At 33.1% G+C, this 21,729-nt stretch overlaps 1 protein-coding gene across 1 annotated transcript in view; it reads left to right on the top strand.

Annotated features, from left to right (window-relative positions):
• CSMD1 (CUB and Sushi multiple domains 1) overlaps nucleotides 1-21,729 on the top strand; it is a gene marked incomplete at both ends in the record, with an annotated part of 1,059,366 nt that overhangs the window by 783,902 nt on the left and 253,735 nt on the right. The window contains one exon of the mRNA XM_084202054.1: nucleotides 2,807-2,919. Within this exon, the coding sequence (XP_084058180.1) occupies nucleotides 2,807-2,919 (113 nt within the window). The remainder of the gene's footprint in view (nucleotides 1-2,806; nucleotides 2,920-21,729) is intronic.

Genomic DNA, 21,729 nt, shown 5'->3' with positions numbered 1-21,729 from the left:
AACGAAGCAGAGAGCAAGCTGTTGCAAAAAATTCCTTTCAATTATCAATTAAAATTCAAATCTAATTGAATTTTCTGACCTGTGATCTGTTCAGGGTAGTGAGAAGCTCTGCTTAAGTTTGTCTCAACATTTTTAATTTCCTTTATGTTGAGATGAACCAAGGTTCATGTCCACACAAAATGAAGTTAGCAGCAGCCAAACTGCCTGAATGGCTGGTCTGCAAGTCTCTGTTCTTGAACTTGCAGATGATCTGATCTTAACATGATTACAGACTGGGAAAAACTCAGAGTCAGTAACAGCATGTGTTGCTAGACAGATCTGCATTCCCTAAACATTTGATCTGCTTTATCTTCTATCTTAGTTGAAGAATGTAGTTCTATTTATGGAGGCATTCTCAAGGAATAAAACCAAACAGAAACAACAAAACCCCAACCAAACCAGCAAACAAAACAAAACAGAAAACCAGACAGGAACTACCACCACCAAAAAAATGACTGTACATTTTATCGATTTCTGCTTTTGGCTTCCTATTTCTTTTTTTTTTTTTTTTTTGCGGGGGGGAGAGTGGGGGGGAGGAGAGAGGGAGGGGTGAGTTGTTTTCTCCCACTTTTTTCCCTTCCAAAAGTCTTGGCCTTCTTCCTATACCCTTAGATGTGAATCTGAGGAAGCAATTGTATTTTGTTTGGTTCATATCTGCCATCTATGGAAAGACCACTAGCATTTTGAAGGGAGAAGACTGCCTATTTGATGAGTTTACCTTATGCAGTTGTGGCTTTTTATTTGCTTTTTTTTTTCCTTTTCTTTCCTTTTCTTCTTTTTTTTTTTTTTGCTTGCATTCTATAGAGACATTTATATTAATTGAAAGTATTCCATCCTACTCATAAAGACTTAGAATTTCAGGGTTCATATTATCTGTGTTCAGAAACTATCAGTGTAGGTCTCATACATTGATCAGATTACTGAGTATAAAGAGAGCCATTTAAACAGTTGTTAGTTGGTACTGCAATAGGTTTACACATCTAAATAGCCACTGAGAAATTTTTTCACAAAACCCACTAGTTTCCAGTTGTCCTTCAATGTGTATGTAAACTTCACATTTTCTTTCTTCATATTTATTCCTGCAGGTATCTCCTAAACTACTTTTGTTTATGTTACTCACTGTCTGGTGAGGTATCTTCCTTTACTAAGCTGGCTATATTATTCACTTAAATAAATGTCCCAACTTTATCAATATTCATTATTTTATCATCAAGAGAATGTAAATATTCTGACTATCTCTAGCATCACTTTGAAGCTGTACAGCTCCCAATTAATTTAATAAGCAGCTCAGTTTTCAGACTAAGTAGCTGCTTTATTTTCATTCCTACACAGGTCAAACTGAACAATCTAGCTATTTATCATTGTTTCCTGATTTCCTTACTTATCCAAGCGAAGCACTGTTGGTGTGTTTGCATATGCTGAGCTATATTGGATTTTTGTTTTCCCTCCTTTCTGCACCTATAGTATCACAATAATCAAATACTTACTAAGGTCACAACTAGAAATCTTATAGATCATATTAGAGCAAACTCAGCCATTTTATCAGCAGTTCCAGGTGCTGTGTTCAGTAGTAATGAGTAAGCCCATTCTTCTCATATGGGGATTGTGGTTTTAAATTTTATTTTCAATATATCTGAGTAAGAACCCAAATTATTGTAGATATGGGATATACTCACTTGTTCATAACCTTGATTGAAGACAGAGCGAATTCCAATAATTTGTCTCCTGATTCCTCAGTTCTCACCTTGTCTCTGCTCAGCCTCTCCTTTTATTATGTCTTTGCATTTAAGTTTTAACAGTATTAACATTTGGTTTACTATATTTAAGTAATATGCTTTTGAAATAATGCATACACTGTTTTCTTGAGAAATTCTCCTTCTAGAACATCCAACCTTGGTTTGGCACATCATTAGTTTTATTTAACTGATGCCTATTTGTTTTGCATGATCAAGACTGAGGGCTGGAAGAAAGAGAATTTTCTGGTTTGTATCTAATAAAAGTTTAGTTAGTGACATTCTACTGCCATTTCTTATGTGTGAGTTTTCCTGCTGTTTTTTGTAAAACTGTATACCTATCACCAGGATCTGAATGGTTGTTCAGGACTAGAACCTGATTATGCACTTGTTTCTCACTATTAAGAAGCAATCTTTCCTAATGATTCTTTTTGACACACAATTTTTTGGTATCAGAATTATAGATGTATAAGTGACACTACTGACAAGGGCTGAAGTTTTAAGATGGGAGTCACCAGTTTGCCTTATATGTGTTGTCTACTGCACTGTACCTATCTAAACAGAGTTATCACACATTACTATGAGATAAATAGCAGTTTCCCCAAAATTTGAGAGGTCACTGTGAGTTATTTGAATGGAGTAGATTGTAATTGTAATTGTAATTGTAGTAAGTTCTGGACACACAGGCTGTAATTGCATGTAAAGCAATTATCTTCACTTTTAAAAAGCATGGCAGAAAACCAATACTGATCCAAACAGGTGATCTCTCACACCTGTGATCTCTCAAAACTTAATTACTTAGTGGAAACTTTAGGTAGTAACAGCTTTATCAGAAGTGTTTAATCATTGTTGAATGCATTCATTCAAAATATTTTTTCTATTACTTCACATTGTTCTATTTCATATAGAATAGTTCATTTTATCAGAAAAAAACAACGGATTAGAACAGAATGTGAATAGCTTAAGATGTATCTTGTAGTAGTTGTGGTGATAGTTGCATCTACAAATGACTTTGCCATTTATCCTACATACAGACTCACTGGATCTAGTGTTCCTGATCTTATTGTGAGCATGAGCAACCAGATGTGGCTTCATTTACAATCTGATGACAGCATTGGCTCACCAGGATTCAAAGCTGTTTATCAAGGTATGAGCTAAATTAACTATTTTAAACTTATGTTGTAACTTACTTTGTTATACCCCAACAAACTAATTTCAAATAGTCCTTTCACAAACTGAAGAGTTTTTATGCTGTCTCTGTGGTCAATTAATAGTAAATGAAGACATGGATTTTCAAATATCTACAAAATAACTAAAAATATTCGCAAGTAAAAATAAAGTTTATTGTTCTAATACTTTTTGCTGGGAGGTCAATAGAGACTACAAATTTGTAATGTATTTGAAAGGTTCTACATTTTATATTCCACTAACCTGTATCACATTGGATACTATTTGAAAAATATTGTTAATATTCTAAGACTTTATTGGGGTACTTATAAAACTTATTTTCATGCCTTACTGAGAATTTTCACAGACCTAAGTCAAAATTAGTATGTAATGAAAGCAACAGAACAGATATATTGTATACTATTGAGGAAATTAGGAATTTGTATAGAATTGTGGAAATTTAACTAAAAAAATTATCTAAGTTACCCTAGCCTCATTTGTGTTGCTTCTGTCTCAAAGAAATGGGAACCTTTGCAATATAAATATCTTGGGAAGTTTTTTGATGGTGTGAAATTCAGCACCTTCTGAAGTTGATTAATTGTAGTAAAAAAGCCCCTGATATTTCTTAGTATGCATGCATGTATTTTTCTCTTTTCAATAGGTTGTATAGACCTGCAGCTAAAAAGAGCTCTTTCTTATTAACATCCACTATAATTTTCTTTTAATTTCCATAGTAATTAGTTCACCTTAAGGATAAGGGAAAACACTTGATACTATTTTCAATAGTACCTTATGGGCACATATGATGAAAATGATTTGATAATAATCTTGTCAAAATTAGTTATGTACAAAAGATGCTGCAAAACATTGAGAGACTTTTCACAGTTCAGTAACTGAAAGTAACTGAATTAGAAAGAGTGAGTCTTCTCCTTAAATAGCGTCCATAAACTTAAGTACTCTAAGTGTTTAACTTCATTTCTTGTTACCTTACTGCTTCAATACCAAAACAGGCAAAATAAAGAATGGAAAGTTATGGAGATGTTAACCTCAAGTTTAGAAAGCTATACTTTTATTGCACTAAGGACATTAAGGCTTGCCAGAGCAGGTTTTTAGAAGTGGTGTGGCTGTGACATATTGTAAGCGTTGAAAGGAACAGCAAGGGGAAATATTCCCCAGTGATCAGCTAGGAAACATGGTGCTACTTCTCCACACCAATAGTTTTCTACTGGCGCTCTCTCCTTTGGAGCAGGTGGTGATGATAGCAGTGACTTGGGTTATACTGCTACCATTATTTTTCCCTATCACTATATTTCTTTGGGACTCAGTCAAGCTCACTATTTGTTATTCCCACTCATAGTACTGATTGAAGCATGATAGTCAGATTAACTGTTTAACATTCATAGTTTAATTTTCTGTGAGCACATACTGCTCAATAATATTTAAGTGTTTTAATTATTATTATCTACTTTTATGCACCATGTTTTGGTTTTCTTTACTGTGAACTGAAATCAACAAAATAAGGAAAAAAGAGGAAGAAGAAGGTGTAATTCTCATCAGGGTGGCAACCACTTCCCATGAGAGTCCTCCATAACAACACTACTGAGATTTGCAGGTCCATGCCCATGAGAATAACCATATGAGAACAAGGATAATTACAGAAGGTTTTGAAACACTGTCCCAATTGCTTTAGTATGATGTACAAGAGCTGTGAATGAAAAAGCAGATGCAGGCTTGTAGCCCTTCTCTGGCTAAGACATTAAAGATTCTTAAGACATTGTGCCATGCATTAAGCCTGTATAGTTACACAGCTCAAGTATGTTTTATTGCATGAGCACAATCACATACTCTTTATATAAATTAATCTTACCCCTTCATGTCCCTTCTGTCATGATTTTATCTTCTGTACTTGAGTAATTTCTAGGGTTTGTGTTTATTTATAAAATACGTTGTCTTTAAAAAATTCATTTGTGAAATACATTCAGTAGAAATAGTGATTTTAAAGTGGAGAGAGAGTGTTGGCAAAAGGTATGTATCTGAAATTTACGTTGTTTCCTCAAACCTTCATAATTTCCTCAAAATTATGAACTTTACCTTCTCATAACCTATGAAAAAGTTCAAAATTTTAAAATTTATATATCAGATGATATATTTTTTCTGCTATAATTTCTTTCTGGTATTTCTAGTGTAAATTAATCTGTTGTCATTTCTGTATTTATCTAATGATGTTATTTTATTTATGGAGTTCAACCTCTTACTTTTGGGGACTTTCTGCACACACTTGAAGTACACAATGCACATTTTGCAGTAGCAATAGCATCTCTTTGATGAAGTATATTGTTACCATTTGGCAGTTGGATTTTGGCTTTCAATCTTGTTTTCCTACCAGTTGTGGGTCATTCTTCATGTTTTTAGTTTTGCAAGTCAGTTTCAGAATTTTAAACTGTGACATGTTTACAAGTTCAAAAGTATAGTAAATGTTTTAAGATGAAGGTGAATTAAAGCTTTTTCTCCCTTTCATTTCAATAGTCTCATTAGTTTTATTAGAATTTTCTCATCTTTTATTGTTGAGAAACTTTTAACCATCTGCACTCTCAATACATTTCCTGCTTTAGGCTAAGTATAAAGTTTAAACTTTTATCCTGTCACAAGGTACCTGAATAAATCTCCTTCCCCTTGTTTAGCAGTCAAAGAACCTGTCTAAAAATAGAATCTCATTTTAATTGTGAGAAAGTTAATAGATTGTGACATGTAACCTCAAGGACACTGTCTTTGTGATTGCAGTTAGCTAAAAAGAAGGCAAACTGCAGTCTTTGATGCCTTATACGTGTTTTGTAGACACAAAGTAAAGGACATCCACATTTGAATCTTTTTTCCCAAAAAATTGTGAATTTTTCTCAGGATTGGAACATGATTTCTCACCCTCTTGGGATATATTTTACAGCTCACCTCCCAAATCTTGACTTTGTATCTATAATTTTTGTTTTCTATTACTACTTAAATTATGTCACAGTCGATAGAAAATTCTTACTTTAACTGAACTTCATCTCACTTTATTTATTAATAAAGGATATTAATGACTCAGTTCACCTATCTAACATTATTAGCATGTCCACCTAAAAACAGCATGAAATGATGCTTGTAAATGAACTGATATGCATGCAGATTTTATGTATGAGTAGTAAATTTAATCCTATTTACAAATTGCCTATGGGATTAAGAGAGAGTCAAGTCTTACCAAGTTCTTTTGCCTCTTCTTTGGCTCACCTTCAGAAACACGTTATCGTCAGAGAGATATAGGGTTCTCTATATCCTCACTATTCCAGTTTTTGTAGTCTGCCCTATTAATTATGTTTCTTGGACTGTAGAATACAGCTCTCCAAGAGCTGGAGCCACAAGAAAAAAAACTATCTCTACAGACATAGGTCCTGTAGAGATAGTTCCTGGAAAGAGTTTTGAATATGGGGGAATAACACTGTATTGGTATCGGTGTATGCACTGGAAGGTGACCGATGGAAACCCAGATGGTAAAAAAAGTGCTGTTACTAGTTTTTTAACTCCAGAAAACTAACAAACAGCTGCCATGTTAGCAAGTGCAAGAGGTCTTGGTATTTTTTTGCCAGCCATACTCAAAATCATGCATTATAAAGATAAAAATAATTTAAGCACTACCTCTATGTAATGAATAAGTAAAAGGCAGGACTACAGGCCTTAGTCTTCACTTTGATGATAAACTTTCTAAACCATGTTAGAACCACATTATTATTGCTAAAATAGAAGGCTGTTAACCCATACTAAAAAAACAAAGTAAAAAAGCTGAAGAATGATCCTACCATTATTTTTTTTAATGTAATTTATAGACTGTATTTGAAGGTCCTTCATTCTCTGTCATAGATCCCAGATATATAAACAGAATGGTTTAATATCTTTCAAAAAGAATCCGCTGAAAGCGTATTTTCTGTGAAAAAGCCAGAAATTTAAATTGTTCTGTCTTTGAAGAATGAGATGCATTGGAATATCACACCTAAGTGTTTCAAAGGATCTAAACTGAAATCCTCTCCAATTATTATTAATGCCAGTTTTCCTTCCTAAAGCCAAGATGAACAGGTGTCACTCCACAGGTCTTCATAAATCAAACAAAATTACATTATGCATTTCACAGCTGATACTTCATGGTAGAACCCACTAACATTTCTCCGTGTGTATACAGCACTATAACGGGCGACTTTAAAGCTAAAATTTTAAACAAAAAAAAGAGAAGGAAACATTTACAGAAAAAAAAAAATACAGTACACAAGTGGTTGTTAAGAGAGTTTTCAGAGTTTCAGCAACAGAGCTGCTTAAAAAGTAAAGAAATTATAAAAAATGGACTGTAAGTTTTAGTTACATTTCTAATATAGTTTTTTCCTTATAGCTGGGTATTTATTAGGGTGATGAAAGACCTCAGCATATTTTCTCCATACAAGGGACATATCTGAAATCCTAGTATGCAGTCTCCTGGAAGAATACCATAAACATGCTGAATGATAATCTCGATGAAGGCTGTTACTGTTGTCCCTTGTTGAAGTTCTTTCAGTCTGAATAAATTTTTAATAGACATTTCAACAGCACCTGGCATCTTCTGACCTCTCTGGTTAAACAGGTTTAGGCTCACAAAAAAGTACCTTTTTTGAGTTAATAAACTGATTACAGATATTTTTTTAAGGTCTAACCTTATTTTCAGTCCTGCCATGCAATGACTCTCATTTTTTTTTTTTTTGATAGTAACATATACATAAAGAACAACATGACATACACACTAATAAAAATAACATGCACAAATTGATGAAAACAATATCATGCCACCATGGTCTGGTAAAATCAACAAAGTATGTTGATATAATAAGACTATACTTTTACAAACATGCTTTTTTTCCAGTTTGTTGCTGGTCATGGGCTAAAGCAAGGACTTTTTTACATACAATAGGTAAAGAATTTGTAATTAAAGTAACTTTTGATTCATACACCTTTTTTTAAAGTTATTTTTCTTCTTGAGCTGCATTTCTATTTTGTTTTGACCACAAGTTTTCCCAAATTTGTCCAGCACAGGTGATCTAATGTAGTATTTAGGCAACTTTGAATCAACAGGAAGATTTGATTTATGCCATTTTTAATATTGATTCAAGCATGCATTTACCCGTTAAGTGGATAAGTTAGGCACAGTCATTGCCGTGCATATCCAGGTCAGGACAATGCAGCATGTTACTGTGACAGCAGGCCTTGCAGCAGTATCAAACGGTGTTAGTTTGCAGCTGCAGCCCAAAAAAAGGACTGATGAGGTGAAGATGTGCCTGAGTTTGGCTTATTCTACTCATTTTATGGGTGTGCCACATCTATATATAGGTGCTTTATGGCTGTCAGGATCCAAGGTGGATCATTAGGCTGCTTCCATGCTTGTGGTCTTATTGGCTGTACCACAATGACATAAAAGCTCATGCCAGCTTGAAGTTTTAGGTGTAAATGTTTTATGATTTTATTATGCTTGAGCTTTTTCTCCCATTCTACCTTGTGAACCTGTAATTCTGATAAACATATTTAATCTTTTGACTTCCAGACTTTATAACAAGTGTTAACGGCATCTGTTTTATAGCCTGTTTAGAATTCATTTTTTATTCCTGACTTTACATGGTTATATAAAGTAATTAAGTTATTTCACTAGCCTATCCTTTCGTTCATAACAGTGTTATAAAATAAATCTGGTGACTCAGTGACTAGCATTTTATGTAATTTGATGTTATTAAGAATTCTTGGAGATGTCAGGAAGTATATCAGCTCCTGCAAGCAGCTGAAAATGTCAGATTTACAACATTTATTTGTATTGATGCTCAACTGAGCAGTTAAGCTGGTAAGCTCTTCATTATGATTGTTTGGTAGAAGATTCTTCTTTCCACTTGAGACTAGTAGAAAACACTTTCAAAAACATATTTCAGTTGGTCAGATAAATGTCAGTTATCTTTTGCATACAATTACTTTACATAACAATGTAAAGTGTTAGTAAACCTTAAATCAGTGCAGTTTTTTACAAAAAATAATGACCTTATAAATGCTATTACACTACCAATATTGATATAAAACTTTGCTACTGCTTGGAGGTTTAATAAAACCTGTGCTGAATAAATAAATGGAATTAAGACTTTCTAGGACTTTCAAAATTGGACATGCACACAGGGAAATCATTATTTACAGTGTATTGCTTGGAAAGAAAACAGATGTAAGTAATTCAGTGAAAACTGAGTTTGTTTTGCTTTAACCTTTTCTCTGTTTCATTAGTTTCACTTACATTCAGTTTTTTTCTTGTATTAGGTTTGTATGTACTATAATTCAGAACATTATTGAAATGTGTCTTTTTGGAGAGCAGGCAATAAATATGTTTCATGTGAATATTTTTATTTATTAAAGCAACACGGTTCTGTGAAGAACTGTCAGAGTTCCATCATAACACTGTATGAATGACTCTGTTTGTAGTGATACAAAAAGCAGGTTAGTTTTTTGGATGGGCAAATGTCAGTCAATTTCTGCTACAGTGTATTATCAATCATTTCCAGAAGCTTTCCTATGTTTTTGTCTGACCTTTTTAGAGTATACTGCTCAGATAAGCCTGGAACAGGCATTTCTCCTTTGCAGCATACCTGAATTTTCTTTCAATAAATAAATAGTACCACCAGTAGGTTACTAATAGAGTTAAAAGAGGTGCACTAAGTTACTGAAAATTACTGCAGCAGTTTCAAAGAAATTTTTAATAGTGGGAATGTGTTTGCCTGAGTTTTGTATAATATTTTGGGTGGCAGAGAGAACACACTTTTCATCTAGAAAATACGAATGAGCTTGAGGAACATAACAGTGATATGCTTTAACTTGTTGAGTGTTTTGCATATTTATATATCAGCAGACTGTAGTGGATAAGACCAAATTTCTGTCTCTACCACAATCCTTTACTAAAAAATCCCAAACAAAAGTTCAGTGAAGAGAATAAATAGGAGAAAGCATGCAGCATCCTATAGCTCTTATTCTCCCTCCTAAATTAACAAAATAACAAAACAAAAATGGCCAAAATTCAGACTTTGACTCACAGGATTTTCTGTGCATGTTAGTGCATGATGTCAGCATACTGAGTTCTTTTTGTGATACAACACAGAGTAACTTTATAAAAAATACTAAATTAATGTTCTTATTATAAGCTGAAGAAAAAGATAAAATGACCCTAAGACACTGTACAGAAAATCCTACTTCCAGTTAAAAGTTTATAGTAGTAATTTTAAAAATACATTTATATGTATTTATAGATATATAATGGGGATTTCACGTATTAGAACAATTTCAAAGAATCTGAATAGTCTGTTCCCTCAAAATTTACCCAAAATTTTTCATGGTGTGATTTTTTTTTGTATGTATATAAGAATACATTTTATAACACAAAATTAATTCAGTAAATTTTGCATAAACTTTTAAAATAATACAGCTAATCTTATATTTACTGTTATTATAAATAAAGAAAATGTTCTGCTTTTTAAGATTACCCAGCTATAAAAGCTGGTGTTCTTTTGATGAAAAACAGCAATAAAAACCTGCAAATAGGAACTACCTACATTTTTTGAAAATGTCTATTACATCTGCAAGCAGATACTCATAAATGTTAAAATTAACAAGGTATGATAATTTTAAAGTACAGATTTAGCTGTATAATCTACCTTAAATCCCTATGAAAGTGCTCTCCTTCAGTGACATTTTGACTTTTCATAACTACAACTTAATCTTCTTTGAGAGAATACAAATCCACTGGAGAGGATTAAATTGCAGTGATCTGAGGACAATGGCACACCCAAGTGAGTAATTTTGTATCAGCAATGATGAGAGAGACTAGGAGACTGAGAAGTGGCCAGAATCTGACTTTATTGTGGACTACATATGCTTATATACTATTCTAGGAAGGCTAGTAATGTTTTACTATAATGATTGGGTTAATCATTACATAAAAAAACTTATACATTTTACAATATCTCTTGCTTGCAGAGCTTGATGTAATTTTCTTTTCTGGTAAGTCTTGTTTTAGTCTTCAGTTAAGTCTTGTTTTTATCCATGATTGCCCTTGCCAAGGCATCCTGATTTGATAATCTCTTATGCTAACCAGGTCCAAAGTTCATCATCTGTTTTGTGTGTTCCAACAGATTTGCATGTCTTTTCATGTGGCTTTAATGACCTTAGTAGTGTTCTTTTCCTTGTTAGGAAGAAGTGTGTTTGTGTACATGTTGCTGTGGTTAAGCCCAGCAGGGGCAAGGAAGGAGAGATTCTCCATGTTTCCTTTGAGTGGCCAGACCTGGTGACACAGTCTTTCCATGGCTGAGATGCCACCCTAGGGTTTAGGGGAGGGGATCAGAGGCGCTCTTCATAGGCAGGCCAGGTTATACAAAGGTACAAAGGTGCCTGCCCAGGGCTTTATCATCAGAGTGTTGGAGTATGACATCAGTGTTCTCCATACAATCTTCACCTGCACTGATTTCATCCAAATCCTTGGAGTCTTGATTATTGTCCACTGGAGGCAGATTACCTCCCTCACTGCTAATTTCTAGTGTAGGGTGTAAATTTATTCAGTAAAACTGGTGTCTAAGGAATGCTTACACAACCAACATAATGATAATGTTATCAAGTATATTCATTTTAGCTGTTATTGAGATTTTAAAAATATCTGGGATTTCTTGTTCATATGCATTTTTCCATCTTCTTAAGCTGGACTAGATTCCTGTTATCACCTCACTAAAGAAAATTGCAGTTTTTAGGATTTTGGTGCTCATTGGTATGATTTTCTTTTAGTAACTAACACCATGAAAAAAAAAGATGGTCAGATTTGGGCCATTAAACAGTTTCTGCATCATTTGTGCCTTCTTTAAAGTATTTATTGAATATTTTAAATGTCACTGTTGATTACTAAGTAACATGATTTCAAATGGAAAATTATATTTGAATCTCAAATATTACTGAAAACACCATACTGGTAGTTGTGGGAAATATTAAGTAACAGTTGAAGATTTTGATTCTGAGACACAGTTGTCTATTAGTAAGATCTCTATAATGAACATGTCACTAAAGAGTTCTTCCAAGTTCTTCAGTACTTTTTATCTTCCCAAGTCCTTTCAACCACTGCATGATTTATATATTGAGCTCATAAACAGACATAAATTTTACACTTTGACTGAAATTGATATGAAATGCTAACACCTCCACTTGTTGCTAAGTCAGCATATCCTTCAGAGGAGCCTCTTTTATATTGCTCTCTCATTTAATTAGAAATTTAGATTAAAGGAGGTTGTTATTCCAATGAAATAATGTCTTATTTTAATGTTGTTTTGAAATTTGAGAAAAACAATACTTCCTAATCTAAAACATTATCAAGAACAAATGTCATTGTGCATTTGTTCATTTTGTGCATTTGATTTCTTTGTTGCATATATGGCAGCATATAAAAAAAAATCCATTCAGACTCTTTATTATACATGAGATTTGCTGAATTAAGTTACCAAAAGGTACAATATCTTAGCACTGTGTGTGTTTGCAAGCTCTGTTTGCATATGAACACTTCTGAAAACTCAATTTTATACTAACCATGAAGAACTAACAACATTTACTAGAAAATGGATCATCTGAAATATGGAGTCTTGTTATTCTCAGAACATCACTTATAAAAGATTGCAGATTGAAGGTTTTTAAGTGCAAAAAGTAATTAACTATGTTAAATAGGATATATGTGCAGCTGAAGCTGAATTCAATGCACTGACTGTCAGTGAAAAACAGTTTGCTACTGCCTTGTACCTTCACCTCTCCTCTGACCTTTCTGGGCCAGCATAGCCATATCCACACCTCTCTTCAGTAGGACATTATGCACCCTTCTTGGAAAGATTTTATAAGAGCATTTCCTCTGCAATTCACTCATAGGCTTGGTATTAGTAGTCACTTCAAAGGGTCTTTATTTTTCCTTTCAGTGTCCAAAGAATAGTGTGATGGTGAAGGAATTTTTAGAAAGCAGAGCACTATTTACTTTAAAACAAAATCATCACAAAAAGATGCAAAAGAAAGCAGTAGATGTTTTTCAAATACTCTAACAGTATCAGTTGTAATATTAAAAATAAGTGAATTTTGAGTCCTTATAAATACATATGTTAACTGTTTCCAGTCTATATCTCCAGGTATACCTGTTGATGTGTTTTTCCAATCATTTGAAAGAAAAGAAATTTAGGACCATTTCTATCATGTAGTGAATAAACTTGGCTTTGTTTCAATGCTAGAGAGTGATATAGCATGTGTGCCCTTGCATAGCCTTCCTTGCAGAGCTAAGAGTTTAAGTGATTCAAAAAGAAAAAAAAATCTAGAAGATGTAAACCATTTTTGGTATTTCCTATGATTTGCAGTACTCACCATATTTCAATCTATCTGTCTTTGATAATTGTAGGGTCCTAATATTTGTTGCCACTTTCAATTTTCAAATGTCTGTATGACCTCTGAAACAGTAAAATGTTTTTATACAGTCACCTTTATGGAGAACATGATAAAAAAAGTTTTCATCTGCTAATTTTTCTATTGCATTAGCATGCTGTAGAAAACATGACTGAGTTTTGGTGAGTATAATTTCTCAAGTTTATTCAGCTTGCAACTGAACTTTGCTGGACTATGTTTCTGAATATCATCATATTAAGTTTCGTTTGAAATCTAATCAGGTGCTTGGAACCATGGCCAGAGGTTCCTCCTGTGGTTTTTTGGTAAAATTAATATGCAGAGGAAAGAGGAAGAATTTTAACAGATTTCAGAAAGAGTCAGTAAAAAAAAATTAAATTTTAATTTTTTTTTCTAATTCCCATTCATTCACTTAATTCCATTCTTAATTTCAACTCACAGTATGCTCAAGAAAAGTGGGTGCAACCTATTTATTGGGATTTTCTTTTAATCTGCCAAGACTGAAAGTATATAAAATAATCTGACTATGCCTGATCTGTTTGCTTCTCTACACTAGAGAAGTGCTTTCACCAGAACATGTACCTGATAGGAACAACATAAAAAAAAAATTACATTCCCCACCGGCTTGTGCTATTTGGAAAAAAATCAAAACCAAAAACTCACAAACAGCAAGCCAAAACAACACTATACTTGTCAAACACTTCTTAAAATAAATTTTTTGTTGTTTTTTTTAAATGAACAGATTTTAATTGTATCCTGATTACTCTATGAAGGCCACAGTTAAGCTTTGTTATATAGTAACAGACACAGGATTTCCATGTAGCAGTTTCCTGGGGTTTTTAGGTTTGTGCAGTTAACCTCTACAGACAAACAATATTCAGAGAGATTTTTTTTCAGCAAAATAACCAATACTGCTAAATCCCCATCATAACCCAACCTGTTCTCCTTCCCTTTTTCTTCTGGGTGTGAAAATGAAAAACCAAGATGTTGAATGGAATTTTAAGACTAAGTCCAGTCTATCTATGCAAAGTCAAATAGATAGTTAATGCTCATGAAGACTCCCCTGTGTGCCTCTGTGAAATTTCAGTTTTTAATTGCTCTCACTGAAAAGAAACACATGAATTTTAGTTGATTGTTCATTTATTTTTGTGAATTTATACTATGCCTACAAAATATTTACATGTACATATGGGCATGTTTATATGAAATAGCTTCCATACTGAATTCTAAGATGTGAGATTTCCTTTACTTGTCTGCAGAGTAGTTTTGGTTACGTTATGTTCCTCAGAAAGTGTGTTTTATTTGGGGGAAAAAACCTCCTGTTGTTAAGCCTTGGTCATGTTGGCATCTTTGGAAAGAGAAGGAAAGTTTGTCTTCCTTAATCCCACCCCAGAGCTCTTGGGTGACCAACGGGACCGGAGCCAACAAGAATGGAGGCACAGCAAAAAAAAAAATTTAAACATACAAGATATAGATAAGAACAAAAGGAACTTTTCTCTAGATGGAAAGGGTGCCTATGCAATAAAGTCTCAAAGTTAATCAAAAAGAGAAACTTTGGGATCCTGAGAAATTGTGCATTGCCAAAAAAAGTTAAGAGATGCTGGACTGAGTCCAATTCTAGAAGGCAGGGTTTGTCCCACAAGGGCAGAATATAGGAGTGTAAGGCCTAAAGATGTTTTCTCTTTTCCTTTTTTTTTTTTTTTTTTCCTTCAGAAGAATATTTTTGGAGCAATACTTCATCCTTCTTGCTTCTTTACTGAAATAGAATAAGGGAAAATTATTTGGATGTCCAGACTGTACTAATATTGGTACATTCAGTTGCTTCCAAAGCTAACATTTTCCATTTGAGCGCCTACTGCTTCTACAAGTGGCATTAGAAAAGTACTGAGTTGAAGCTCAAGCAAATGCACACGTGATTTTAATCTTTCATTTTGTATTATGAATCTGTACTTATCACTCCTGGTCTTTTAAGTGGAGGCACACCTACTGTAAGGTACTGAAGTGGATACTCAGGGAAAATAAGGTCTTCCCATCTAACATGATTTTTATTTTACAAAATTCTCAGCAGCCATAGGCTTGAGATTTTGCTGAGGGTTTATTTTAAGGGAATGAGAAAAAGCAGTGCTTATATGGGTACATGTACTTGAGAAGACTACACCTATAATATATGTAAGGTTAAAGCATCTTGAAATAATGTGGCAGTGTTGTTTACCTATTTTTCTGTAATATTTCTGTAACAAACTGTTAGGATTGGGATTAAAAGTATAGATTAAGCTAACTGAAGAAAATCTATTGTCTAGTGATTATTCTTTATTCACATTTTTTCTTCAAAATACTATAATTATTTAATTGCAATCCATTTAATATGTGCTAAATTAATTTTCTATTATGCCAATTCCTAATTAGAATGCCATGCGTCCCTAATTTAAAAGGTTGAAAGAAGCCCAAATATATTATGTCATCTGAGTTTATAATCTGAAAAACATATGGTTTGTGTGACATGGCACATTTTCCATAAAACCATGTCAACTAATGGTAATTAGGTTTTTGTCTTTTAACTCTTAAGAAATAGTGGTTTTATGTTGGTGGTTCCATCACTTTGCTAAGGATCAGTGTTGGCTTTACAATCCTGTTACAAATTATTTACTAGTAGCAGCTCATTGATTTTCTTTCTAGATAGCTACCATGTCTTTCTTGTCAGGACTTAAGATAATTTTAAGTACAGATGTTTCAGGATACTGTCTTATAAAGGAAGATAAAGCATATAATTTTCCTAGTTGGAGGGGACCAATTAGATACACAGGTGTTTTTTAATTCTTTGGTTCTTCTCTCCAGTTTTTGAGACAGTTTATTCATGTAACCTCACTCAGTCATGTAGGATCTCCCTTGTTCTCCACAAATTCTTGAAGACAATTGTCAATAGTTCATTGACTGCTTCAGATTAAGTACTGAATTTAATTACGCCCTGTTCCCTTGAATGTGTCTGCATTTTCTAAATGGTCCTTAGGGTGTTCTCTTCTTATCCTGCCCTTCTCTTAATTTTATTTAAACATTTTTATCTAGATAAGAGAAAGTGTTCTTCATTCTCCTTTCCTGCTAGCTATTTTTCTTTCTCTTAATTTTAAGGACAATTTAATTCTACAAGTTTTATCACTGCCTTCTGCCTCATTCCATGGTTTGCCTTTTCACAATATTCACCGGTACCTTACTCTGATCATTCGTGAGGCAGCTGTGCTTCCTATTTTCCATAACACTCTAAGTTTCTTTCCACAGGATAACTCTGTGCTAACTTTTTGTTTAGGGCACTGCTTGGTCCTTTGTGCTGACAGGCCCTACACTTTCTAGTAGTAAAGCATAATGTACCCTATAATTTGAACACTATCATGTTTCTTATCACAAAACATTAGAATAAAATCTACAGTGAGACCAAAAGCATACTGGTACTTGACAATAATAGGTGTTTAGGGAGGAAATGGTGAATTTTATGGTGAAATTTCAAGAAACAGAATATTTTCTCTGTTTCCAATGATGCACACCTCAAATATTTTGTCTCTCAATAAGATTTTCTTCCATGTATTTGTCCAACAACTTTTTGGACACAAAAGTATTTCACCGCCCAGAAAAAGAGATTTCCAGCCTTTTTAACTGGTTCTCATTTCCTCAGTAACTTTGATCTTTTGTTTTCTTCCCCTAGTTCTGTTACCTTTGAAGAGCAGTACTACATGTAAAATTCCAAATGGAAATGAAATTTTTGAAGGTTTTTGTGCGAGGACAGAATGATATTCCCTATTTTGTTCACTGTTCCTTTCCCAATAATTCTTAACTATTTCAATAGCTTACAGTTTCATAGAATTATTTAGTATGCCAGAGCCTCTGTCGCTGGAGTCCTAGTCCTAGTCAAATCAGAACCTATCATTGTGCCTGCAAACTCATAATAATGATTTTTTTCCCATATTTATTTTTCTACAAATTTTGGTAATGAATTTCACGTGCTTGTTTAGTAGGTACCATACATTTATTTTTGCAACAAGTAACAAAAAGGTTTTTCCTCATTGCTGTTCATATTTGATCTGCATTAACCCCTGAACATGTAAAATTGATTGTAAACAAACCAATATTTTATTTTTTTGCTTTCTGAAATAACATACATACTATTTAAGTACACAGTGTATATTAAACTTAAAGAACATATTGTAAAGTTTGTTTTCTGCTTTATGGTTTTCATGGATTTTTAGAAGACATGATGCAATACAGTGTTATTATTACCAGCAAGACACCATATGATATGATAGTGAGCTGTTAGTTTAAATTGACTTCCAAGGAAAATTGGGTTTTTTTCATCAATCTGATTCTAAAGTCATGTTTGTTTTTTTTTTTATTTTTAATATTGATACAGAATACAATAAGGTAGAAGCAGCAAAAATTAATCTACTGGATATGATCTGTAGTCTTTTTGATAACAGCAAGGACAAAACATTTCAGAGAAAATGTGAGAGCCTCTTAAAATGCAGCATGGAACTATATGATCTGTGAAGGCCTTCTCTTTTTATATTTAGAGACTGATAATAAATTGCACTGTTAAATTTCTTTGAAGAAATTTACCGGAATAATGATAAAATTGTGATCATTTATAAAATTGTCATGTAAGGCCATCCTCTTTTTAGTGGTAGGCCAACCTTATTTTAGCTTTAATAGCCACTTTTACAGTCCAATTATGTGCTATCTGAAATTTTTTTTTGCGTTTGTTTTGATTTACCATTCTCTTTTTTAGTAGTAGTTCTTATGCTCCATTGCAGGAATCATGTATATAATATTCCTTTTGTCATTTCCTCTTCTGCAATCCTGATCATTTTTCTATCCCTTTTTATTTTATAAGGGTTTGCTTGCATAAGTATTATGACTGTTAGCACAGGGAGGCATGAGTAATAAGAGGAAATAAAATAAATCATCACTTTCCTCATATATGAAACATGAATTTCTGTGACCTCTTGGAGTTTAAATGTTAAACTCTCTTTTTTTTTTTTTTTGGGGGGGGGCAGCGGGGTTGGTAAATGTATACCTGTGCCAGTTCACAACTTCCCTTAATCTATCTTGACTATAAATAAGATGATAATTATTAAATAATGTAAAATAATTAGTTTATGTTTTAAAGCTATTGACTTCAACTGTCTGATAAAAATCTGAAGTTTTTTTTATATCTCTGAAATTGATTTTTGCTCAACTCACACGTGTTAAAAACACGTATTTAATTTAAATTGTATTTATGCATCTGAATTATTAATGTGTGTGATTATTATTTATACTATTTGAGTTGTATCCAGATTCAAATTTAATGATTAGATGATTCACTAATTGTCTAAGCTAAAATAATGGATAGTGTGAATGAAAACACAGCAACATGCAGAATTTAATTTAAACTGTGTATTTTTAATCTAGTAACAAGGGGGGAAAACCCACTAAATTACTCCTTCCATGAATACTAAGTTTAAGAGTGCAAAATCTAAGCTATGTATTATTTTGCTATACATTTCAGATACCATAGTCAAAGTTCTTATATCAAAAAATACTTGAATTGTAATGTGACACCTTTCAAATAGTAGTCATGATACATATTTAAATGCTTAATATCACTTTTGAATTGCCATATTTCTTCATTTGAAAGAAAACAGAGCAACAGAAATGTCTTTCAATTAAATTCAGAGAGATATGCCCTTACAGTCAGAAATCTAATGTTGTCATTCTTCTAACATGAAAGAAAGAATATTCCCTGAAACTGCGTAAATATTTCTAGTTTACAAACAAGATGAAAAGTCTGTTTCCCCAGGCTATTGAAAGAGGGTACATGAAAGCCAAGAACAATTGCATAAGATCAATCTTAATATTTTGATAACCAGAGGAAGCTGATGTTTAAATTTAGGCTTGAGAATTTATGTGCAAACTTCATGAAGTTCACACAGCTCTAAGAACTCAGATCAAAAGAAGTTCAACATTGAATGAGTACACAGAAAAATCCTAAAAGAACAGGGCTTTAATTGCCATGCTAAATAGGTTAGCATAGATTTTATTTTCATATTTGTTATTTTAAGAACATTTTCTGTCCCATAGGGTTTTTCTAAGAGCTCAACATAACTTCCACAGAATTGGTCTGAAACGTTCTCTTTTTTAGCAAACTGATACAGGGCATCTCTTCATTTATGAAACAGAATAATCTGTACATGTGTTGGAGCAATACACACAATGCAGCTCAGCTGCATTTAGACATTTTAAAAAAATGTTCAACAACTAAATCAGTACAAGTCAAACAGGTATCAGAAAGGACAATGGAGAAAAAATCTGTGCAAAATCCCAGAGGACAGAAAAATTTTGGAAATCATTACACGCCTACTACTCTAGATCTAGTTATAAAGAAAGAGTATTCTTTATGTGTAAATACCAAACTGTCAATTTGGACTTCTGTGTCTTCCCTTAGTTTTGGATTGTTAATGTAATGAAATGTAGCTTTTGACTAAAGAGAATCAAAGAATCATTTAAGATCATCAGTCCAACCATTAATCCAGTTCCCCAATTAAATGATGTCCCTCAGTCCCACATCTACATATTGTTCAAATACTGCTGGGATGGTGACTCAGCCACTTCCCTGAGCAGCCTGGTCTGATGCTTGACAACGCTTTCTGTGAACACTTTAGAGCACCTTCCAGTACCTAATGGGAGCCTTCAAGAGACCTGCAGAGGGACTTTTTATAACAGCATCTAGTGACAGGACAAGGGGGAATGGCTTTGAACGGAAGGAGGGTAGTTCTAGATTAGATTTTATGAAGAAACTCTTTATTGCGAGGGTGCTGAGGCACTGGAACAGGTTGCCAAGAAAAGTTGTGGACACCTTATCCCTGGGAGTATTCAAGGCCAGGCCAGTTCTAAGGAAGTTGTGCCTACTGGAAGATATTCCTGTCCATGACAAAGGGCCTAGAACTAGGAGATCTTTAAGGCCCCTTCAAACCCAAATTCTATGATCCTATGATGATTCTATGAATTACAATGAGTGTTGTCTGTCAGCCTGAATAACTTTTGACTAGAGTAGATTTCGTTAGGGATACATACAGTCTTCAATTTAAGGTTTGTGAAGAAATGCATTCCTACACCTGGATAGAATTTTTCAAGCTATTTATTGTCAAAATGCAAATAAGACATCCTTAGAAGTGTTTTATAAATGTCATATTTTCTGTATTGTTTTTATGTTGAACAAACATGCACCGACCCTGAATGTTTCAACAGAAATAAAGTCAATGTAACTATTTTTGATGTTTTTTATGAATTATTTGGCTTTTCAGTATAAAATAAACTGATTCAAAAATCCTTCTATTGTGTTTTAGAGAACTTGAAATTTATCATTCAGTTGTTTTTATATGACATATTTTATTAAAACTATTTTTCCAAAGAATGAAACATATTTTTAAATGTTTTATCTGAAATTAGTGTTAAAGTTTTAATTTTTCTATGGTTTTTGTGCTTGAAAATAAGATATTTACAAATCTGAATTTGTAAATATATGCCCACTATATGCCCATATGGACATTCTCGAATGTAGAGTGATACATTAAGAATAAAAAAGGATTTGGTTCATCTCCTAAATTTGGCAAAGACTTTACAATCATTCTCACATGCTGGATTAGATACAGCTCTGCTGTCAGTAAGGGAGATGAACTTCTAAAATGTGATTAGAATGTGTATTCCAATTTTCTGTGGCTCCCCACATTTTCATGAAGTATGTAAAGATGTGCATAGCTGAAAATACAGGTTTCAGTGCTATTATGGGGAAGTAAAAGTCAATATCTCAGCAGGAGCAGACAAGTGAAGCTACATTAAAGCATTTCTATTTATAATTTTGAATCATTATTAAAAATATTCTTTATAAAATTTCTCTCCTAATGTTTTATTGTATTTGTGTACTGGACATTTTGGAAAATATTTTTATTAATTTATACATTCTACCTTTCTGCTGAGACAAGTTATTTAAATAAAATAATAATGGGTGCATCAGGCACAGTATCACTAGCAGGTCTAGAAAACTATTACATTGTGAAATATGTTCCATACCTTTCTAAACATGTCTGTCAACAATTTGTTAATGACTGCTTTAACGGTGTAAACATAGGGGATTGACTTCACATATCGTAATTTTGTATCCTGTATCTTAAAATTTCTGTTGCTGAGTCAAGGTATGCACTTCTACCACAATTTAACATAATTAGATTTAACAATATTTGACAGCAAATATTTTCAATTGTGTTAAACTATGTTAGTATTTATTACT

This window comes from Fringilla coelebs (assembly GCF_963513975.1).
Source record: "Fringilla coelebs genome assembly, chromosome: 3".
Taxonomy (NCBI): Eukaryota; Metazoa; Chordata; class Aves; order Passeriformes; family Fringillidae; genus Fringilla; species Fringilla coelebs.
This window is presented reverse-complemented; position numbering and strand designations above follow the sequence as displayed.